Source organism: Nicotiana attenuata, chromosome 7 (assembly GCF_001879085.1).
Source record: "Nicotiana attenuata strain UT chromosome 7, NIATTr2, whole genome shotgun sequence".
NCBI classification, from domain to species: domain Eukaryota; kingdom Viridiplantae; phylum Streptophyta; class Magnoliopsida; order Solanales; family Solanaceae; genus Nicotiana; species Nicotiana attenuata.
The window spans coordinates 52,338,055-52,362,792 of record NC_031995.1 but is presented as its reverse complement, the minus strand read 5'-3'; the positions used below and the strand labels follow the sequence as shown (position 1 = coordinate 52,362,792).

Here is a 24,738-nt window from a genome sequence, read left to right as displayed (position 1 = left end):
AGCCGTCCTCCGCTCCTCCCGTCGGTCGCGCTCAATCTCCAAAATAAGGGTCTGACATGCAAAAAAAAGAGGAGGTCAGTGCAAGCAAGTTACACGTACGAAATAAACTTAACCTAACATGGGAAAAGCGAACTTACTCGCAAGGCCATGCCAGATATACCCAGCAACAGGTCCGCATCTCTCAGCGTCTGTAGCATCCTTTTCTCGAAAGTCGCGCACAGGGGAGTGAAGGCCGGCACCGCCCATTCTGAGTTGGCCAAGAGGTCGTAATCCGCGGGAATGACTATATGCCGATTAGGACCCTCCGTCCTTATCTCCACGCGAGTAGTCCTCTCCATGAAGATCCGTATCTCCTCAGGGTCGATGTCCGAACCAGAGTCATCATCCCCCACAGGGACAGCTCTACCTCTCCCAGCCACTGATGACAAGCCACCTTCAGTAGCCCGCGTAAGCTCTCCGCTACCATGAACCCCCTCAACCTTAGAGGGCCTCTTCTTTATGATGGCACCCGCCGCAAAAACGGCTTCGACATCTGGTGTAAGCATCGACTCCACTTCCAAAGCAATGAATCTCTTCGGCTCAACATCAGCGACAATGGCCTTCCCAGTCTTCACCCTTCGTCTTTTCCTCGGTGATGCCTCCTCGCCGCAAGACGGCTCGTCCACAAGGTGAAAGATAGGCTGAGAAGAGATCTCATCCGGCATGGCAACAGTTTGAGGGGCAGAGTCCCTTATTGGTGTAACTTGAGTCCTGCCTCCTCGAGCAGACTCAGCTAAAGCAAACTGCATTCCAGCCGACGCGATAGCCTAGCGAAATGCAGGCACTGGAGCCTTCACCTTTTTGGAAACTCGCCGACCAGGCACCAAAGGAAGGTCGCATCAAAAGGCAATAGTGAACGGTAATAAGTTAAGGTAGAAATAACACTTACTGGACGGAGTCTTAGGTCCAAAGCGCTTGTGAAAGGACGCCCAGTCGCGAATTCCCACGGTGTGGGGTAACACGCGAGCGACCTAATCTTCAATATCGAAGACGGGAGAAGGTTCACACCACTCAGCTGAAAACAAGGAAGCCATGAGAGTCGAAAATGAAAGAAGAAGAGGAAGAAAGAAAATAACGAACATACGGCAAGATACTTATGATTATAGTTCCATTGCTCAGGAAACCCGGTCGGATTCGCCACCAAGTGCTCGGTCTTGATGAAGAAGTATTTATGCCAGAACCACTGGTTCGCCTTATCATCCATCCCAGCCACCAACCCTTTGATCCCACGATGTCGCAGATGTATCAACGTGCCTCTATAAAAGCTGCACGAGAATAGATGCAGCAGATGGAAAATATTGACATCACCGCCGGCCAACTCTACGTACTTCGCCAGCATCAAGAAAACTTTGTATAAATAAGGGGAGAGTTGCGCCGAGAAGACGTTGTAAAAGCGGAAAACTCTTCCGCTAATGGAGGGAGAGGAAGAGAATAACCAACTAGGAACGGGTAAACACAGAAAGCCCTATATCCAGGTCAGTGAACCTATACTATGTCATCTCCCGCCGGAATAATCTCGATGTGAGAAGGAATACGATATTTGGACCGGAGGTCGGCTATTTGATGCAGCCCCGTCTCAAAAAGCTCCTGAGCAGGAGCGAGAGCAGGTTCCTTTGGGAAGTCATTTCTGACCAAAGGATTCTTGGAAACCGCCTCCTCCATAGTAAAGTGTGTACAGCAAAGTCGGAGAAAGAAGATATCAGCCGGGAAAGAAATCATGGACTAAAATTGAAGAAGTTGCAAGAAATCGGAAATGGAGATCAGAGAAGAAGATCAAAGAAAAACGATATGCATACAACAAGGGGAATGCTGAAAGTTTCGAAAATGAAACCCCTATCCTCTACTTATAGGGTTGGGTAACACCGGAATCGAGACAAAGAGCCATCAACGACACCAAAATCAAAGCGACAGCAACACAAACACTGCATTGGGAAGACGCGTAATGATGACGTACGTGGCATAACGTCATCCTACGTCAGCCATACCAACCGCAGCCCCGCTGACAACGCCGTCAGCTCGACCTCGGCCGATTCGATTCAAGCATCACGACCAAGTTTCCTTTGAACGGTTGCAGACAGAATCCGCTCATCGAGGACGTCCATCATCATGACCTCAACAAGCGGAGGGACTAACTGTATTGGTCGAAATTTGGACTGGACTTAATAACTGCTAATGAATGTGGTCGAGGATCAAGCCGACCACGACACAAGGGCGAGGAGTCGTCTTAAGAGGGATTAGTGGCGAGATCAAGCAAAAAGTGTACGGAGGCAACGGTAGAATCAGTCTAGAATAGAAAGAAAGAATAAGTCTAGAATAGAATGAAAGAATATTCAATATTCTTTCTGTTGTACTTTTTAGGGTTTCTTAGGAATATTCACTATAAATAGGAAGAGATAAAGAACAAAAAGAGGGATCTTCACTTTTCGGAGAAGAGCATATTGTAAAGGGTTGACTGATTACATTGTTCGATATACGCTTTTTATTCACAAGATCCAAAGATTCCTTGTCCATCTTCATTTTCTATTACTCCATGTTGTTGTCAGGAAGGAGAATCATCCAAGTCATCTAACATTTGGGTGATAAATTCCTCCTTATTACATTCATTGCCATTATCTACATTTATTGCATGCTTTTACTACTACATTCATTGACAATCATTGAGTATTTGTAGTTGGTATACATCATTTTTGGATTCAGCCCGACATCATCAATACATCTAAAACATTAGATCTGGTAGTTATTATATTTAACTAGGATTCACCCTCTATTTTCTCATTATTTCGTTTTAAGAAAAGGTTTAGCACTTTTTTGGTAAACCAATATATATATATATATATAGTCGGCCTCATAAACACTTTTTCATCAAAAAGTTTAGGTAGCAAGCATACATTCTTTGCTGGAGAATGTTAGCACAAATTAAATGGTATATATTTTAATTTCTATTAACCCTCCAGTTGAGGTTCGTAAGAGTAGCAAGGTATCTTGTGCCTTTGATTTTATTTATCAAGTCCAAGTCATCCATTCTTTTTAGGCATGGTGCATCCTTTTCTCATTACTGGTAATACCCCACAGGCCACAACAAATTGAATTCTTTGGAATCGATCAATTTGGAACCTCGTTTTCTGCAGGAAGAAGATTAACTTGCATATATAACATTATTATTAGAAACTTGATAATGTGGGTCACTATCACACTTGTACGATACATGCATGTTGGATCACCCTTAGGTTTATTTCCTTTTTTACGAGAAAAGTATCATTTATTTCTTAGGATATGGTCTTACTCGGGTAATTCCTGATATAGATATTTATATGGTGTTTTTTCCTTTTCACATGTCATGTCATTTTAACATAGTCAATCATTGTGGGAGTAATTTCCATGGAGTACTAACTAAGGACTAATTAACTGAATTAAGTAAGAACCATGGAATCCTTATCTGAGTCCATTTCAGTTCCAGGGTTACGACTCGATGGATAATAATAAAGTACTACGCGGTTTTCCCTTACGCCTGCAATAAGTTTTTCCTTTTAAGTAAAACTTTTAGGTGGCGTTTTCTTTCAAAAAAGTGCTATAAAAAACATCTTCGTAAAAGATAACTGCAAAATCTGAAAACACCGAAAAACTTTTCTCTATTCAATTAAACAAAAGTTCCAAGTACAAACTACTGACCAAGAGAGCACAAGGGTGATGTTATGGTACGAGCCTTTCATGTACAATTGAACACGGCAAATATCCAATTAAATTAACACAACAGAGTTATACATACAGATTTCAGGATGAAGTCATCTTGCAGCCTTAACAAAGTGACAAAAACCAACTGACGAGCATAATTCAAGCAATTACCTAGCTACTTCTGGTTAATTTAACAACCATCAGATGTGAATACAAGGGAATCACAACAAAAGTTTCAAATAAATCATGTAAAGGTTTCATGTTTGGCATTTCTTCTTTCAATATAATAAAGGGAAACATGTGTAGAAAAGGCATAATTACAGAATATTACTCTTCCATTTAAAGCTCTTCAGGTAGGACACCATCAACAAACTGATAATAGCTACTGCCCAAACTTGGCCTGCTGAGAATTAAGTTGCTCATGAATGTAGCGGAATTTCTCTTTAAGCTTTTGTACCTGCAAATTTTGACAAGGTTTAAGAAACCAATTTGGAGAAATAACTCCAAGATTGACGGTTACACAAGAAGGAGAATGGAAGGAGTGTGAGTATGTACCCTTTTCAGCTCAATTTCAGTTTGCCGCTTCTGTTGCCCCACAGAATGCCGCAGGTTGGTGATGTCGAAAACATTATCTAAATCATCTTCAAAAGCAGATTCTAAGTCCTCACGAAGCATTGCAGGCAGCTTGTCAACAACAGGCATGAGTAGAAAACAGTTGAACTGGAGATAACAACAATTTTCTTAGAATATGAACAAAAAGAGAAATCGGAAAGCAACCAAACTTAACATGAATTGATTTCGTTAAGCAAATGAAAAACATAATTGAATAGCTCCAATATCTGAAAGATGACGCAACCTCTAAGGATGGGGTCCAAGCTGGTGTCTGGTTCGCGAGATGGTGATATGACTAGAAATTTAATGGCAAGATATTTATGAACAATTATCTGGATTAAGGCCTAGGCTCCATTTTCTTTTTTAAAGATTTAGATGTCTGAATAATTATTAAGATATTGTTTCTAAATCTGAAAATGTGTATAACTTATCTAAATTATTTAGATCTTACCCTATTAAATATTCTCTTATGCCATGAAATATTCAGTTCAGCTGAGAAAAGCGAACCTTTAGTTCTGTTGATGCCAGGAAATATTCTCTTATGCCATGAAATATTTGTTGAACCAAGGCATAAACAATTCTTTCCGAAGAAGGAGCAAGCCTTCTGTTCCAAAGTGTGCTATCTAAAAGGTCAGCTAGTCTTGTTTCTGTTGTCTGAGTACTCGTATTTGAATCATTTCCTGAAGCCAAATGACTAAGCTTTACATCTGTCCTGGGCTTAACATCCTGCTTGTTATCACTGGCTACAGATGCAGTTGATAAATCTTGAGAAAGACCATTAGATGTGGAATTACCAATAATGGCAGACTGTTCGGATCCGCCAAATGAATCTAGAAATTGACGTAATCCGGCCCGATTCTGAAACGATAAACAGTACAAATACAGATATATTAGACCAGCAAAGATTTTTAGGAGGAAAACAGTGAACAAGCTGTTACCAAAGCAAATGATGCATGGCAGTCACTAGGGACTCAGTAGGATCGGGCACAGGGCAGCCCGGTGCACTAAGCTCCCGCTATGCGCGGGATCCGGGGAAGGGATAAAAAATGGAGTATGTAAAAGATGGAGTATAATTCATGGATCAACGACTAGTAAATTTTAATTTGTATGCAGTAAGCAGACCTTATTGTGGAGGGACCATGTCACGTAGCGAGTGGTGCTCACTAAATCCTCCATGCACCTGGAACACGTATAGATACCAAAATACTATACATTAATCAAATACTGAACTGAAAGCATTTGGCTCAGCATATCAGAAACACACACAAGAAATATCCTTTGTGAGCAAGAGAAAAAGCAGTTTCAGACTTCATGCTGCAACAAGGTTAGTAGATACAAAACCAAGAAAGCAGAATGGGCACCAGACCCGCTTAGGTTAATACAAAATTGAAAGGATAGAGATCTTGAATGGTTGTGAAGCCATTCTAATAAACTTCTGAGCTCAATCTGGAAGCACACAAGTTTAGTATGACAATGACTGAAAATTAGGTGCCGGTATTAGAGAAAACAGAGATAAGAAGCCTACGAAGAAAAATCTTTTATTCAAACACACAAAGTTGACCACTGCCTTGTGTTTATGGATCATATAGTTACAAAATAAAATTTGACCTTACACTGTGCAGTATAAGGTCAAATTTTATTTTTACTTACATATATTAGATAATGAACCCCCTTAGCTTCTTTGCGTGTTTACTTTTTTATTTTTTGAACCCCATTAGTGAAAATCTTGCCTCCACCACTGGGGGGAATAGAAGAGGAAATCAAGTAACTTGTCACCAATTGTTAAAGTCAGATATCTTAGACACAGTCAATGATAACCATCCAACAACTCATAGAAACTAAAACTAAGGAAGAGTTTGCTCCCAGGCACGAGTCCCTAGGAAAGAGTCTCAAACAATTTCCGGCGAGTGTGTCTACTGTGTGATATTAGTTTGTGTTCAGACCAACTTAGTTTTTTCTTCAATCATTCCTTAGTGATTGTGTTAAAAACTTAGTTCTCTTCTAATCATGGAAAACAGAATCTATTTCAACGCTGGTGGTAAGTCTTTTGATATTACAGAAAATAAAGATAGAGCAGAGGTTTGGTATGAATGGGTGGAGAGGAAGTCAAATTTCATGAGAAAGATGACTTTGAGTTGGAAGGTGATGCTGTGGTTATGTAAGTTACTGCATATTGCTTCAGATGGGAAAGGGAATGAGTTCAGGAGATGGAGGACCCGGGATCATGTCTTCAGTTTTTACTGTGCCAAGAAGTTCAATGACCATGGCAGATTCATAAGTGTGGTTGCAGTGCAAGGGGTACGCAGAGCAGTTATTATCCTTCCAGAAGTTTCATTCAATGCGAGGTGGAAGGTACTTGCTTTAAAGATAGAAAGGTTCATTAATAGGGAGCCTCCTGCTACACAGAGACAACCTACAGTAGTTCCAGTTGCGAATCTTTCGTACAGAGGTGCTTTCAGGTCCGACAAGTGGGAAGCAAAAGGAGCCTCTACATCATTGTCGGAGAACCGGTCGACAGTACAACGCATAGTGATGAATGGTCCAGTAATAGGTGATGAAGACGTGTTGAGCAGGTGTCTGATCGGGAGCTTCGCAATCAGCAAGGAGTTGCCTACTCTTTCTGATATCCGGAGATGGTCTAGCAACAAATGGAATGCAATTCCAGGGGTCCAGATGTATGAGTTACATGGGCCAAAATTCTTATTTGAGTTTCCTTCCAGAAAATTAGCTGAACACACTAAACTGGGGGAATGGAGTTGGAGAAATAATTTAATGAGTCTGGAATGGTGGTCGCCGGTTGCAGAGTGTTTGCCGGCCACTGCCAATCTCGAGTGTGTGTGGATAAGAGTACTGGGATTACCACTACATCTATGGTCACAAAGAATTTTCAAGGAGATCGGTGATAGATGTGGTGATTGGATCGAAACAGAGGAAGAAACCCCTCTGCGTAACCATCTTAAATGGGCTCGTTTGAAAGTGAAGGGCCCAGTTGCAGCAGTTCCCAGTAGCATTGAGATAGAAAAAAATGGAATTATCTTCACAATTCAGATTTGGTGTGAGGCGCCGGTGATATGGAGATCTCTTTCAGAGGTTTCAGCGGTGAACAGGGGAGACACAACCAGTAACTATGACGTAGGGGTTAAAAGGGGTGATGGGATGGGTCACGTGACTAAGGGTAGCTGCTGTTTGAATTTGAATCATGGCCCAGTGGATAAAGAGGTTCCAGCTGGGAAGTATTCAACTGGGCCACAGGGTATGGGCCAAGGGGGACTTTTAATTTCTGGGCCCAATTGTGGGTCATTAAAGAGTCCAGATCTGGGAATTAAAAATAGATTTTCGGTTCTGGGTTCTTTTAATAAGCCCGACCCGATGGAAACAGAGATATTAGCGAACATTAGCACAAGGGAATCGCTTGCTATGGTTGCACTGATGGAGAGAGAAGAAGAGATCTGCAACACAGAATCAACAGAACTAATGATCGTGCAAGGGTCTGAGGAAGTGGCTAGATCAATATGTCCTGAAAGAGAAACTACTCCATTTTCTTCTCCTATTTCTGTTACAAACAAACTGCAAGATGTAGTAGTACATGAGGAACCCACAGAAGTAATGAAGATGCAAGGTGGGAAGCAGGTGGTTAGAGCATCTTGCTCTCACGGAGAGATTATTTCATTTCCTTCTCTTTCTTCTGAATTAAACCAATTGATGGATGAAGAAGACCACGAGACATGGTCCGTGGATGATGCAGAACCTCTAGATGTGCAATTTATCGAGGCAGAGATGGAGGCTTCTTTGTGGGTTCATAAAAATGTTCTAAAATTGAGCAAGACATACGGGGTAAATTTCCAGGGCTGTGAAAGGGAAGCTCTAGAGCTGTTTCTCAAAATTGATAGGCATAGACAAAAGTTGAGGGAGGCGTCAACAATGAAGATGTGCACGACTCCAAAAAGGAAAAAAGGGAGTTTGGAGGTTCAGAATTTGGTGTTTAATATGAATTTTCCGGAGTCAAGCTCTAGGAATAGGGGGAAATCTATTAGCAATGTGTATCAATGAAGGTCAGTATTATCTCTTGGAATGTTAGGGGATTAAATCGTGTTAACAAAAGAAGAGTGGTGAAACTACTAATTGAGAATTGGAAGGCAGACATTTATTGTCTTCAAGAATCCAACCTTGAAGGGGATGTCCAGGGGTATGTGAAACAGATATGGGGTTATAGATGGGTAAAATTTGGGTGTCTAGAGTCTAGCGGTACAAGGGGGGGCATTTTGGTATTATGGGATAGCAGAGTATGGAGGGGGGAAGTAGTCAATATTGGGAGTTACTCCATAACCTGTAGTTTCTCTTCTATAAATCAAAATTTTTCATGGCATTTGTCTGGGGTATATGGGCCTCATTGTAGAATAGAGAGGGAGAATGTTTGGTGGGACTTAGCTGCTTCTAGGGGAGTTTTTGAAGGGCCTTGGGTTATTTGTGGTGATTTTAATGTTACAAGATTTATGGAGGAAAGGAGGGGATGCAACAGAATTTCAAGAGCTATGAGAGAGTTTACTAATTTTGTAGAGGATTTAGAGCTTATTGATCCACCTCTTGAAGGGGGAATTTACACATGGAGTAGGCGAGAGATTGGATAGGTTTCTGTTCTCTGCTGACTGGGATGAAAACTTTAGGAATATCAAACAAGTTATTCTTCCAAAAGTTTCCTCAGATCATGCTCCTATTTCTCTGCAATGTGGGGTTTGGGAGAACACAAAATCATATTTTAAGTTTGAAAATTGGTGGTTGGGAACAGAGGGGTTCAAGGATAAAATAGCTTCCTGGTGGGTTTCTTTCGATGTACAGGGAAGACCTGATTATGTTCTAGCCAAAAAACTCAGGGTGTTGAAAGTTAAGCTGAAAGAATGGAGGACAGGTCAAGGGGGAAATTTGGAGGTTCAGAAAACTATCTGTTTGAACAAAATTCTTGTACTAGATGTGGTTCAAGAATCCAGGGATCTTTCTGAAGATGAGTTGGTGCAAAAGGCTAGCCTAGTCATGGAATTGGAAGAGATTGCCAAAAATGAAGAGTTAATTTGGAGGCAGAAATCAAGAGTTCAATGGTTAAAACAAGGGGATCGAAATACTAAATATTTTCAGAGGATTGCAAATGCCCACAGAAGGTTCAACAACATTGACAAGCTCAACATTAATGGGATACAAGTGGATGATAAGGAAGTTATAAAGGATGAGATCTTAGCCTTTTATCAGAGCACTTATACACTGAATCTGAAGCATGGAGGCCAGAGTTCAATCTTCCAGATTGTCCTAGAATTAGTGAGGCAGAGGAGCAATGGCTACAGAGGGAGTTTGAAGAGCAAGAAATCATTGAGGGATTGAAGGCTTGTGCAGCAGACAAAACTCCAGGTCCAGATGGCTATACCATAGGTTTTTTTATTCAATGTTGGGAGGTGGTGAAAGAAGATTTGATGAATACTTTTCAAAACTTCCACTCACAGGAATTGTTTGAGAAGAGCTTTAATGCTACTTATGTAGCATTAATTCCAAAGAAGGCTGGGGCGATGGAACCAAAAGATTATAGACCTATAAGTCTCATAAGTAGCGTGTATAAGATCATTTCAAAGGTGTTGACAGAGAGATTGAAGACAGTAATTCACAAACTGGTTGACACTCAACAAATGGCTTTTAACAAAGGTAGGCAAATCATGGATGCAACCCTAATAGCAAACGAATGTGTTGATTCCAGGGTTAAAAGTAAGATTCCTGGGATCCTTGGCAAACTGGATATTGAGAAGGCATATGACCATATAAACTGGAACTATTTGCTGAAAACTCTGAAGAATATGGGCTTTGGAAGGAAGTGGATCAAATGGATAGGATTCTGCATCAGCACCGTCAAGTTTTCCATTTTAGTTAATGGCTCTCCAGAGGGTTTCTTTTCCTCACAAAGAGGGCTAAGGCAAGGAGACCCTCTGTCTCCTTTCCTTTTTATAATTGTAATGGAAGGTCTGAATAGTATGATCAAGAAGGCAAACCAGGAGAGGTTGATAAGGGGTTTCAAGGCAGTGAATAATGTCAGTAGCAATCTGGAGATCACTCATCTGCTTTATGCGGACGATTCTTTGGTGTTCTGTGATGCTAAAGAAGAGCAAGTTAGACATCTGAGGTTGATCTTATCTGTCTTTGAAGCTGTCTCAGGGTTACATGTCAACTGGAGTAAGTCACAGGTGTACACAGTTAATGAGGTCACCAACATTCAAAGATTGGCAGGGGTGCTGGGCTGTCAAGTGGGAAATCTCCCAACAACATATTTGGGGATGCCCTTGGGAGCAAAAAATAGATCCCAGGAGTTATGGAATGAGGTGCTGGAGAGGTGTGAAAAGAAACTTGCTATATGGAAAGGAAATTATCTTTCTCTGGGAGGGAGGATTACTTTAGTCAATAGTGTGCTAGATGCTCTTTTACATGATGTCTCTTTTCCCAATTCCTGTAAAAGTTGAGAAAAGAGTGGATGCTTTAAGGAGGAAATTCATATGGCAAGGGAAAAAGGAGAAGAAGGCCTACAATTTGGTAAAATGGAGCACTTTGCTAAAAAGCAAGAGGGATGGAGGTTTGGGAATCAGAAATTTGAGACAACATAACAAGAGTTTACTTATGAAATGGCTATGGAGATTTTCTCTGGAGGATCAAGCTTTATGGAGGAAGGTTATCTGTGAAAAATATGGGGCAGATGGAAGGTGGTGTACAGCAGGAGCTTCTGGACCCTATGGTGTAAGTGTATGGAAGTCAATTAGAAATTTATGGCCAGGATTTATCAGCAATGTTAGTATCAAAGTGGGAAATGGCAATAAAACCTCTTTCTGGAATGATGATTGGATTGGTAATGGACCTCTTAAAGAGGCTTTTCCAGATTTGTTCACTATAGTGCAGCAACCCCAAGCTAGTGTGGCTGAGGTATGGAGTACGCAGGGGTGGAATGTTACGTTCAGAAGGTTCCTCAATGACTGGGAGGTTACGAGAGTCATTGAATTCTACAAATTATTGGATGGCTTTAAGGGCACCACAGAAGAAGAGGACAGACTTACATGGGAAAGAAACAGCGGAGGAGTATATACTGTAAAGTCAGCATATGGAATCCTGAATAGCTCTGGTCACATGAACAATGGGACATGGCACTGGAAGCACATCTGGAAGGTGAAAATCCCTTTTAAAGTGGCTTGCTTTTGTTGGCTTGTAGTCAAAGAGGCTGTTTTAACTCATGACAGTTTAATGAGGAGAGGAATGCTTATGTGTTCCAAATGTTTCTTGTGTGGAAAAGAGATTGAAACAAACAGCCACCTCTTTTTACATTGCAAAGTAACTAGTAGGCTGTGGTATCTTTTCATGAGTATGAAAGGTGTGAAACGGGCAATACCTAGGACAACTGCAGAAATATTAGCTTGTTGGAATGACCCAGGTATTCTACTGAGGCAGAAGCATTGGTGGAGATTGATCCCAGCATGTATTTGGTGGACAATTTGGTTGGAGAGAAATTCAAGATGCTTTGAAGATAGAGCTAACTCTGAACAGAAGATCAAGACGAATTGTATATTTTTGTTTCACTTTTGGTGTAAAGAAGCTCCGGTAGAGAATGTAGAGTCTATAGTGGATATTATTGGGTCTTTGTAACTACCACAAGTCCGGGTTTGCGTTTTTGCTCTTTTTCGAGGGTCTTGTGACTATCTTTAACCTTTAGCATAATCTTTATGCTAAAGGTTTCTCTACTTAATTTATAAAACTTGTTACCTTCTCAAAAAAAAGAAACTAAAACTAAAAGAGTAAAAAAGGGTAGGATCATTTGGGTTTCCAGATAGTTGGAGCAAAAGAACCTTATGAACACTACAAGCTATTCTACACAACAATAATTGGCAAAAATTAATTTGAACATGAGAGTATAGATGCAGAAAAGCATTTACTTTTCACGGCATGATTTTTCGGTGGATTCTGCAAAATTGTTGAAAGCATCTGCTACACGCCTCAGAAATACATCATGGCCACTCAGGTATTCCCCTTCTTTCTGCAGAAACAAGTCAAACATCAGAGCATTAGTTTTCGGAGGAACATGATGACATTACTTGCATGAATCTTCAAATATTGCAAGGACAGAACAGGTAACAAGTAATACCAAAATAATTTGTACCTGAAGAAGATAAACAGCAATTGGAAGTAACCGTTTCAGAATGTGTAATAGTCTGCAACCCAACTGTATGTAAACGGTGGCAAACTTGGTTAATACATAAATATTGTAGAGTTAAGAAGAATGAAATGACGATAAAAGCAAGAAAAATTACTTAGATTATAGATCTGTAACATGCCTAATGAAGAGTAGTTTAATTACAGAAGAATTTTCTCCAGCTAACTTCAACAAAAAATATTTTGCAACATATCAGAACTGAAGCACAACTCCTAATATCTCCAACTAAAAATGAATTTTTCATAGTGAGGAATTACATGTTATTTACAAGCTATGATACAAAAAGACTGACAACTAAAATTTGCCACATGTTCTCTTTCTTTCCCTAATTTAAGTTCAGTTTCAGCCCATATTACATTACATATCCCAACTTCTTTCGGGTAGATGCACAATTTGAGAAACTGACTGCTATAGTTAATGTAGGGATCTATATCCACACGGACTCTACCCATATGGAGAGGGTGTTTTAAAAATGAGGTGGGTTAGGAGGATGGTGATGATTGCTTTTAAATAGCCAGTGCAAATATGAGTGAGCGAGTACTGTGAAGATTTATTTACGCAACCTAAGTAACCTACCTTACCTGCAAGGTATATATGATATTGTACTTCATTAGATATAACATTCGACCCACTGACATTTTTCATTGTACCACAAATATTCTCGCCAATTCTACCCACATGTTCTGGATAACATGGTGGGTAGTAGAGGGTTAGATTGAAATTATTGTACCTACCATAGGTATGAGTAGCATAAGAATAGAGAAATTTCAAAAGTGGAGGGGTAAGGGTCTTTTAAGACCCAATGCATAGCCAACCCATAAACATCTTCAGTTTAATGTGCCAATGTACAAATAAAGCTCAGTAGTCGATAGAGTTGTTCAGTTGGTGCAAGCTATTCACCTATTATAGTCTTCTTCTTTTTTTTTTTTTTTTTGACAACAACCTATTATAGTCATAACTCCAACGTCTTATTTATTTTTATTTTTTGGTAACTCATAACTCCCACATCTTATGTTCTAGACGAAACAACAAATCTATGTCACTCTCTTTGATACGATCTCTCACAGAAAACTTAGCATATTTGCCCTACCCCACATCAAACTTAGCTGAGACTCGAGTTAATTTCACCACCTAGCATAAATCAATTACACATGATTTAACTGCATAACAGATGACAAAAAGTAATTTAACATATTCAGAAAATAATAATAAATGAACGCAACACTAACTTACCTGATGAAGGAAAGGTTCAAATGTATCACGAGCCTTGGCAACAGCAATTACACAGGCTGTTCTAAATGCTCAATGTTTCAAGACAAGGTGAAACAAGAAATTAGCGAACAGGAATCAGAAAATAAAAGGCGAACCTAGACAAAAATGTAAATCATGTTTTCAAGTGTATACGCACCTAGAATAGTTAGTTCCATCATGAATGTCTTCAACTCCACATGCATTCACTATTTCTTCTCGGGTAATTGGAGGGCATTTAATTCCTCCAACAACAAAACGAAACTCAGCCATTGCACGATGATATTGGGCCCCTCCATAAAGACGCATGCCTGCATTCTGCAATGGATAACAATTTAGATGAAACTCCCGATAAAGCATTTCACAAGAAGTCTAGCGGACTTGTCTTAGTCGATAACAGCAGAAAATCAAAGACATGTTGAAAGTGATTCTCTCTCCTCTTTCAGCTTCAATTTAAACAAATACTCCTAGTAAACAGCTTAGAAGATGAAAAGTTGAAAAACTTGTGTGAACAACTTAGGAACCAGCATCTAATATAACTAGGAAACAGCTAAACCAGTGCTTCAATGCTTTAAACAACACCTACAGAACAAATGGTGTGGTTTAATGTATTCAATATGATTTCCATCAGAATCAACTGTGGAAACCAATTAATCTAGGATATAAGAATCACCGGCATAACAATATATGCTGTGCCTCAATCAGCTGTCACATGTGCATTGAGTGTCCAAGTATCCACTTCCCAAGTTCTCTTTTCTTTTTTTTTACCTAACCACAGGATCAACAACTAATAAAAATTTACAAATAGAGCAGCACTTACAGGTATCAGTTTGTGTGGGAACTGAAGACCATCAGATCCAATAAATGCCCCTCCATTGACCCTCTCATCTTGTAGGGTTTCCCCTGCACCCAAACACAGAGTTGAGTTTGCTGAAACCGAAACATATAATACGTAGGCTTCTGTCTCCAAAAATATTAGAATTTTTAATTTAGACTTAATCACAAACATCACCTTTTTTAGTTTGGTTAGTTCAGTCAGTTTCACTCTGTTGTTATAGTGCACTTTCCATCTTGTTAAATAACTTACAATACTGAAAACCCCAAATAAAATATTATAAGAAAGAATAATACATCTATACAGAGTTTACAGACACACATACATATGCATAGAATAACTATGGCGGCAAGCAGCCCCGTAGGGTTTTGTTATTTCCAGCTCCATTTCTTTCTTTGGTTTCCTAGATGAAAGTTTCCATTTCCTTTTTATACAGTAATTTCACTCTGCCTCTTTAACTTTGTTTCTTTAATCTTTCAGATTTACGGTCTTTGACTTCTTAGTTACAGTTTTTGTTTCATGCTGCTGCTGCTGCTGCCCCTGCACTCTCTGCTAGGTACTCACCCTCATGGGCCTTGATCCTAGTGTCTAAGCCATCGGGTATGGAGCAATGGCAGCACGCCAGCCGGCCGGTCTTGCTTATTTTATGCATGCTTTTTTTTTCTTTTTATTTTTAATGTCACTTCAAAATTCTTATTGCAACAAAATTGTAAAGAAAATGGATCTGCTCAACCTCAAAGTTAGCTCATTAGGAAATGATTTTCCAAGACCATATAAAGAGACTACGGCTCATACCTTCAGAACTCTAACACCCACCCACCCCACCCCCCTCTGTGCACACTAAGGATTAGACACTCAGGAGTGAACCAAATAACATGGGGTCCAACTTTGGGTAACTTGATATCAAGGATGAGTCTGACTCTAATACCATGTGAGTCCCACATTGGTTGAGGGTATGGACTGTAAGTCTCTTTATATGGTCATGGACAATTCTCATCTCATGAGCTAACTTTTAGGGTTAAGTCCAAGATCCATTCGTTTTACATGATCTCAAGGTAGGCAAAGGTCTTGAGTTCAAGTCACACTGTCACCCGTTATCGAAACAAACTTCTAAGTACTTAACTCATGAAAAGAATTAGACCCGCACGTGACGGGGCGTATTGCACATCTAACATAATGAAATAAATGAGTCCCCCTCTCTAACAGCTTAACCTTTAGATAAGATGGTCACACAATTCAACAAGAATTACATTATAGCCCCATCCATGGAACTTTTAACTCCTTATACTATGTTGGACTCTAGTAAACTATTGTGTTCTATTTGCTCGTACATGTTCTTTTAAGACCTTGATCATGATCGACCCCTCTCTGCTTCAACCTAGCAAGAGCTCAACAATTGATTTTGGCATGGTCCAGCTCATGCCCAGAATTACCAGAAACATATTCCACAGCTGCCTAGTGAACCTACTACAATGCAAGAAGAGGTGGCCAACTTCTTCCGGATGCTCTTCACACAATGGACATCTACTGCACAGTTGAAACCCCCTCTTTTGGAGGTTCGATTGTGTGAGACAAGCCTCCCGAGCAACAATCCAAGAAAACAAGAAACCTTCAAAGGAGCCTTGCTTCTCCAAACCTTTTACATAATACCCCGTCGCTGCTAGAATCCAGCATGGATTTTATGGTTACTTTGTGATGTGTTATTTTTATTTTGGTGTAGAAGTAGTTGGTCTTCGAGCTGGTATAGTTATTACACCTATTTTTCCTGTTCTCTGGGTAGGAATTAGTCGGTTGTAGAAACAAAAGTGACAAGACAATAACATTTTCAAACCCAAGAATTACAAAGTGAAATTTGAGGCAACAACATAGAAGCTAGAAAAAGCAATCAAATCAAAACTAAATGGAACCTAGCTAATACTGTCAAGTTTATGGATATTGAAAACTAAAAACTAGGTATTAAACTGAATAAGGGAGACAGAAACGAAGAAAGTGGTATTCGAAATTGAATAATCCATATAGTCAGTTTAATTTTGCATTTCCAACCTTCTTCGTTGCTGAAAATCAACACATTTAAAATCTTCTATCTTTTGAAAATGGCATTCCAAGATGCAAAACTGCAGGCAAACTACTTTGCAGAATATGATTTGAACTTCCAATGAATTCCAGATAAAAGAATCACCTCTAGAGAAAGATAAATGATCATTGGAAAGCAGAAAAACGGAAGAGAACATATGGTCACTCTTGGTTTATGTCAAGACAGAAATTTCATTTGCTAAAACTGAATGCACCATCACGCAAAACTTTCAAAAGATACAGCGCCTTTATAAATCAGAAATATCAAGCATAATTTACCGAATTTGTCTGGTGGTGCAATAACCGTTCCTTTCAACAACAGTGACAGCTGAGAAATAATAAAAATTCAGTCAGGTGGCTTATCTAACAAAACGACGCAGTTAACTTTCAGAATGAGCTAACGGTAAGATAAAAGTGAACCAGTAAGAAACCATTAAGCAAGCAAAAGAAACACGACTAGTGTAGAAACTACATGGGGACCACTTGAAGGACGATCTTTCCCCTCAATCCATAAAAAGAAAAAGATATTATGCAATGAAGATAGAATTTCAGGCATATGTGGTGTGGGAAAAACTTTACACCTTGGTCAAAAATAGATCATGGAAAGTTCTTCCTTTCTCCTTCAGTTTTGCTTCATTCAAAGAGCTGGAACAGACAAATAGATATCAAATTGGAAAAGTATATAAAGATTACAGAGATGCATAAAATGTTCTTGCCAGGACCAATGATATAGATCCCTCTATGAACCGTAAAATAAAATACTCATCACTGTCACATCAAATTATCCCTTCTTTCATTATCCAGCCTAAAAGAGTAGCGGCATACCTGAGTTGTTGATCTAATTCACTCAGCTTTCTAGTGCTGCTCCGGTACTCTTTCTCGAGGAGGGGAATAATTGATGGCACACTGTCCATGTACCTGCGTAACAATACATTCGAAGGTTAAGTTTCAGAATCTAATGGCAAAAGAAATGAAAGACTTTAGGCATATAAAAAAGTGAGAAAAAAACAAAAAGAAAAAAGACTCTACCTTTTCAGGAGCAACTCCTCCAAGAATAGCCTAAGGCTGCTAACACCTATTCTGCTTCTTTCATGCTTTGAAAGTGCTCTGCCCAACTTCTCCTCCAATGCTACTAAATCTTCCACCTCCCGTGATGAAATAGCCTGTCAATCGCAGCAGTAAAAATGTATTCCACAGGATATTGCAACCTAGCTCTATTCATCTACCTTCAACATGGAATCATAATGGTAAACCTGTCAAACAGATTCTTATGATATTTTTCCTTTTCACTTAATGATAATGGTACACCTTTAGCACATCAAGTCTTTTTGTCATTGATTCAGGCTCATCTACAAACCTTTTGAACTGCAGCTAACAGGATCTAAGTAGCTCCTACAATACGGTAACACACTTGAAATGATACAACAACCCTGAATTTGCTGGAACTCTAGAAGAAGGAAGAGAAGACGTAGGGCCTGGGATGTTTCCCCACTAGCCATCATGTGGGTCTTGTGGAAAGAGAGAAATAAAAGAGCTTTTAAGGGGACAAAAATTATTTTGTATACTTGGAAAAGCCTTTTATTCTTAGTTACTTTTAGTGCACCAATGAAATTTCTGCCTGTATAGAAGATCGGGCGTCATTTGTAGAGAACCATACTATGTAGGTTATTTACTTTTTGGTATACGCATTGTACACAGGAGATCTACCACATTACTAAAACTACTTTATCAAAAAATAAAAACAAAAATTGCAGAAGACCTTTTCCCGATAACATGCATTTGTGATATCACTACTATGTTATACAGAACCAACGGGTTTTTCCAGAATGTAATATCCCACATTCATTCTTTCTACAGATTTTCAAGTTATTGCACCACAGAACGGAAATCACACCAACATGAATGTAGATAACATACCTAGAGAATCTCTTCAAAGTAACACAAGCCACATCACAGGTTTAACATAAATGCTTGTTGTATTCCAGAAGAAATAATTGAGATCTATGTTGCGCGGACTCTCCAAAATGCTGCCGCACCCGTGTCGGATCCTCCAAAAATACACTACTTTTGGAGGATCCGACACGTATCCGACGACATTTTCGGAGAGCCGGAGCAACATAGGTTGAGATTGCATGTTAAGAGCTTTTGTGCTCTTTATTGGATTAGTTAATTGACCAACGGCATGCTCATCAACTCACAGATGTGCACTATGTTCTATATTCTACTATAGACGATGTTACCGATACAATGAAGGAACTGAAAGTCAATTTTCACCGTCATTGCTTTTGTAAAGAGCCAAAAAAAAATCAAAATCAAATGGCATAAGGTGAAATAGCGCAAGATCTCTACTAAATATTTAATCATCGATTTTTTTCTCTTAGCATTCCCAACCACATGACAAGTAGTTGTTAACCTGAGGAAAGCCCGGTCACACTCACTAACTCTATGAAACGCCAAAATGAAGCAAGACTGAAATGCAGTTTGTTTGGATTTCTTGTTTGTATTTCACTGAAAGAAGCAGTAGTACAAATTTCAACTAACTTTTCCCCCACTATCGTGATTTTGGTAGAAAAAAAAGGCGTATGGCACATGGGGCTTGAGAGGTCAGAAATTGAACCTGTTTGAACTCATCATTGGATCTGAAAACTGATTCAGGTCCAAAACCAACTCTCCCAGAAGGAACAGATGTAAAAAAGGGAGAATCACCCAACATAAATCCATCAAGTGTACTTGCTGGTGGTGAAAGGAAAACTTCAACATCAGAAGCTCTTGCGAACTGAGGTATTTTCGTATCAAGCTTTGTTGCAACAACCACAGTCCTTGAAAGCTCAGGATCAATCTGTATAAGGTTCAACATACCGAAAAAGTAAAGCATATGTACTAGTGGCAAAGCGAGGAATTTTTAAAAGAGGACTCAAAAAAATACTAGAATGTCAAAATTGGGATTTAAACTTCTGATACCAAGCAATTGTTGAATACCCTTTACCATTACACTAGATTTTTCCCCTGTGTCAAGGGGATTCAACAGTTTACATTTAACCAAGAAATATATTTTTACCATGTTTACACAGTACAATTTTTGAACAAAGGGGATGCAATTGAACCCCCTTCCCCTTGCTAGCTCAGCCCCTGATTCTACACAAGACTCAAGAGCACACAAACATCTGAACATGCTTTGTTTACAAGGCGACATGGAAAAGCATCTATCTTAGTTGTTTCAACCAGTTTGGCATATATAAAGGGTTATTACTTTCATTTTTCTAGCACATCTCATACTATAGTCAAAACTTTGTGCAAACTTTAAGCTACAAGCTATCAGGAGCAAAAATTATAAGTAACAAACTAGGATTAAACAGGCAATACCTGCATTACGACCCTCCTCGTAGTTGCATTGCTCCAATCATTACAATCTTCCAGGCACAATATAATGAATTCCCTGTGCTGCATTTTCGCTCGCACCAATGACTCCACTGCACGAGCTTGAGCCTGTATTGTATACGGTCTCAAGATTCAACTAATTATGTGTTTCCATATTTTGCAATTTTTAAAAAGATGGCACAAGAATTGACCTGTAGAGCCCGATTTTTCCGACTAGGTGCTGGAGCAACAAGTCCTGGAGTGTCAATGATAGTAAGGTTGGGGCAATATTTGTATTCGATTCTGATGATTATCTCTTTTGCAGAAAACTGGCATGTTTCCTTCTCCAACCTCGTGTTTTCAGCCTCAATATATACCTACAAAAGACACAATATAGTCAGTAAAAGTTTACTCCCTCTGTCCCAATGTTTGACTAGTCACAAAGTTTAAAGAAAAAACGTTTGACACATAAACTAAATAATATGCGAAGTGCCAAAATTTCCCTTACTATCGTTAGCTATAGAGTTCACCAACAGTATAAAAAAAAATTACACTATTAGGTCAAGTTTACCTATTATAGCAGGTAACTTGCCTTATTCGCAATATTGTAAATCTCTCTTTTATGGAGGGTTACATATAGATATCTTTTTGCTGACAATGTAAAAGTTGTGTACACCATCGGTCTGTATAAGCTAAACTCATAACTAAATAGCATGTCCTTTGATATTTTTCTCAAACTTTTATACTCCTACGTTCCAGTTTATTTGACACTATTTCCTTATTAGCTCCTTCCCAAAAAAAATAACACATTTCTATATTTGAAAAGTTTTGACTTTAAACTTTCCATGTTACCGTTAATGAGAAGCTTTTAGAGTGACACAAAAGTTATGGCATGTTTAAGACCATAAGTTTTAAAAGTATTCTTTTCTTTCTTAAACTCCGAGTATTCTTTTCTTTCTTAAACTCCGTGACGACATCACATAAATTGAAAGGAAAATGAACCAATTGTGACCATCTTTTTAGATTAAATTCTGGGCCGACGTCACATAAATTGGAAGGAAAATGGAGGGAGTATCAACTAGTCCAAAATAGTCATGCCATTGAACTAAAAATGGGAATGATAAGATTAAAATAGTTTCAACTATACAATTGTGACCTTCTTTTTAGGCTGGTGACTAAAAAGGAAAATGCACTAATGCGACATAAAACGAGACGGCGTGAGTATTAACTAGCATATGAATTTACTCAACGATTGCCAAAATAAAAACACACACTCGTAACAACATAAGCATTTTTAATACCTGAACTTCTTGTAGAGATTTTTCATGAGAAACAGAGGGGTCAGAATCAGACAAGAGATGGCAAAGGGGAGAGTCACATTCGGGGTTGTATTTCATGTGAAGAGTAATAGGGCGGCGAGTCTTGGTTCCACCACCGACGTGGTTGAATTGGAAGCCCATTAGTGCCTCCACCAGTGCGCTTTTCCCGTCCGTCTGGTGGCCCACTACCAGCACTGCTGGTGCGTCAAATGGAGTGTCAAATTCCTGAGCTAAACCGTGTAGCTCGTTGTACGCCTCGTATAGCCTCCATTGCCCTTCCAATTCGTCCATCTTTTTGCTACCAGCCGCGGATTCTTGTGAACTTTCTTCGCCCGCCATTTTTCTTTATCTTTCAGAGAGTTGAACAGTAGAAAAAGCGTACAAGCTCCAGCGGGTAGTGTGACTAGTGAGTGTGTGACTATTTGTAAAGCTTTTATCTCAAGTTTTGGGTTGTTATGCTTTTCTATTCTTGGATTTTGGAACCACGCAAATAATGCCGAATGGATTGGAATAAAGCCATATTGCTTGGGCCGCGCTATTTTCAGTTGGGCCACTGAAAAGGGGTTTGTTTTGGATCTTTCCTTTTTCTTTTTTCTTTTTTTTTTTTTTTTTGAATGGTTCTTCCTTTTTTTCCAAATTACATAAAAAGGGTAATGAAAAACAAATTATCCCTAAAGCAAGCCACTCTTTTTCTCTTTTTTTTTTTTGGTTAAAAGGGATATAGTATATATATGCTAGTTAACAAAAGGAACTACATCAGGGGCATTACTGGGGTATCGAAGAAACCCCATAGTTGTAATGTTATGCACGATTGTGTTTAAGTTACAATTCACAAAAGATCTAACTATTTCAGTTCCTAGGATGTCTGCCCAAAATACATCATTGACAAACATCGGAGGAACTGATAATGTCATAGACTTGTTCAAAAATATTTCCTTTGTTGCTTCCTTGGCCAATGCATCAGCTACTCTATTCTGCTCCCGGTAGATGTGTCTCACTACCACGTTGTCCATCCTTTGAATGATTGACCTGCATTCACAAATTAGAGGATCATAAATCAGACTTCCATTCAAAAGCATATTGATTGTTTCAGCTGAATCAGTGTTTATTTCCAATAGCTAAGTTGTTTTGCTCTGCTAGCTGCAGACCCCGTATGAGAGACTGTACTTCTGCCCTAGTATTTTTTGTGTGAGGGATATTGTCCATGTAACCCAATATCCAGTCGCCGTTGTGGTTCCTGAATACTCCTCCTAATCCTCCTATTCCTGGGTTCCCCCTTGGTGCTCCATCTGTATTTAGTTTGTAAAAACCTCTGGTTGGTGGTTCCCATTTTAACAAGATCTGATGAGTAACCTTTGTGGAGTCATTCTTTGTAAGCATAAGGTATTCAGTTGCTTTTGAGACTGTGTTTGTGGCATTGATGTGTTCCTTCTTATTATTGAATAAATTGATGTTTCTGGTTAACCAAATGTGCCACAAACAAAAGGGAATGAGATTGTCCTAAAGGATATAGTTGTTGAAAGGGACATTTTTGATAGAGTTCCATGTTGATTGCCACTGATGGCCAGTGAAAACTGGAGCATTATGTGAACCATTCCTTTAAGATTTTGATAGAATTTCATTCCAGAAATGGACAGCATTAGGGCATTCAAAGAAAATATGGGCAATGGTTTCTTGTCCATTGTTACAATAAGGACATTGTGGTACACAGTTGATCCCTATAGAGTGGAGGAAGCTCCTAGTTGGGATCCTCTTATGGGTGAGGAGCCAGATGAAGTACTTGATTTTGTTGGGGGCTTGTAGCTTCCAGATCCATTTGAAGGAGCCTTCCTCACCAGAGTGGAGGCTGGTGTCAGTCCTGCTTAGGAATGAGTAAGCAGAGCTATTTGAGAACTAGACATTAGGAGTCAAATCCCATATAAGATTGTCATCCTTAGTTGTAACGGGAGGAATGAACACAGAGTTCAATAGGTTCATAATACTTGGAGGTAAGGTAATGGACAAAGATGATGTGTCCCAATTGCCCAGGTTGTGGATTGAGCTAACCTTAGCATCTAGGTCATTTTGGATTAATGGGCCCTCAATCATCTGTCTGATTGCTGGCTGATTAGGGATCCATGTATCATTTAAGAAACTGACCCTATTTCCTTTGTGGACCACCCTCTGCTTGCTTTATTGCAAATTTCCCAGCCCTTTAGGATGCCCCGCCAGATTGGAGATTTTGGGTGTCTAGGGTATCTAAAGGCCCTAACTAACCTAGCATTATTAGACATGTTGCAATGTTTGTGAATTAGAACTCTAGCCCATAGACTATTGGTATTCTTATAGGTCCTCCATGCAAGATTTGTGAGGGAAGCTTTGTTCTTGATACTAGCCTTTTGGAGCCTTAGCCCCCCATCAGCCTTGGTCTTAGTGACCACCTCCCACTTGATCAGATGTAACTTCTTCCTTTCAGGGGTGGTGCCCTAAAGAAAGTCTCTTTGTATTTTATCAATCTAATTGATAATTCTAGTGGGCAGTTTGATGTATTGCATAACATGGCTTGGAATGCTGTTCAAAGAAGTTTTAGCCAGGACTGTTCTCCCAGCCATGAGGTATTTGGTTTTCCAACCAGCCAGCTTGGATTGCATATTATCAATGATGAATTGAAATCTGGAGATGTTTGTTTTTTATGAGGAATGGGGAATCCAAGGTATTTCCCAAAGGATGTTGTATGCCTGATGGACAAATAGTTGGAGAGGTTTTGTATGGCATCCTGTGGAATGTTTGAAGAAAACAGGACTCTTGATTTGGTGAGGTTGATTTTCTGTCCTGACTGCTCATTAAAGTTCTGCAATATTAAAAGAATGGTATTGCAGTTCCTGTCATTGGCTTTAGCAAAGAGGGTTAGGTCATCCGCAAAGAAGAGGTGGGATATTTTTGGTCTAGACCTACTTATACTTATAGGATGCCATTGTCATGTAGGACTGCATTATCAATAGATCTTGATAGTCTTTCCATGCACATAATGAATAGGTAGGGAGACATTCTCCCTGCCTAATGCCTCTTGAAGGTTTGAAAGACTCTGTTTTCCCCCATTGACAAGAATGGAAATGGATGATGTACTGATGCAGGACACGATGAGCTTAGATAAGCCTGGGGAAAATTGAAAGCAACTAGAGTGTCTCTAATAAAGAACCATTTTAGCCTATTAAAGGCCTTCTCTAGGTCTATTTTTAGGATCATGTTGCCACTTTTCCCCCTCATTTTTCTGAAGTGTGTGATATATTCTTGGACAATGATGGAATTATCACAGGCTCTCCTATTAGAAAGGAAGCTTGCTTGGCTTGGACAATGATATGGGGCAGAATAGGCTTTAT

The 24,738-nt window shown here is 39.4% G+C and overlaps 1 protein-coding gene across 2 annotated transcripts; it reads right to left on the bottom strand.

The window, feature by feature from the left end:
• LOC109229090 (dynamin-like protein ARC5) lies at positions 3,759-21,822 on the bottom strand. 2 transcript variants are annotated; one of them, XM_019394411.1, is made up of 18 exons: positions 21,362-21,822; positions 20,273-20,437; positions 20,067-20,189; positions 19,321-19,542; positions 17,733-17,866; positions 17,529-17,621; positions 17,285-17,348; positions 16,983-17,031; positions 14,616-14,698; positions 13,956-14,113; positions 13,781-13,841; positions 12,494-12,556; positions 12,270-12,370; positions 5,446-5,503; positions 5,118-5,181; positions 4,831-5,003; positions 4,267-4,431; positions 3,759-4,168 (listed from the first exon to the last, which is right to left on the bottom strand). In XM_019394411.1, exons 1-18 carry the CDS (start codon positions 21,716-21,718, stop codon positions 4,094-4,096), a joined length of 2,208 nt encoding a protein of 735 aa, XP_019249956.1. In that variant the 5' UTR covers positions 21,719-21,822; the 3' UTR covers positions 3,759-4,093. The 2 variants fall into 2 exon arrangements, with proteins under 2 accessions (XP_019249956.1, XP_019249955.1); XM_019394410.1 differs by having other exon boundaries at positions 4,831-5,181.

Bases quoted from the DNA above. Each gene is read 5' to 3' on its own strand.
- LOC109229090 (XM_019394410.1), bottom strand. From the start codon at position 21,718: ATGGCGGGCGAAGAAAGTTCACAAGAATCCGCGGCTGGTAGCAAAAAG. The intron at 20,438-21,361 runs GTATTAAAAATG...TGTCTTTTGTAG, and splicing joins AATCTCTACAAGAAGTTCAG to GTATATATTGAGGCTGAAAA. The intron at 17,622-17,732 runs GTAGAGTCTTTT...ATTGTTACGCAG, and splicing joins GAGGAGTTGCTCCTGAAAAG to GTACATGGACAGTGTGCCAT.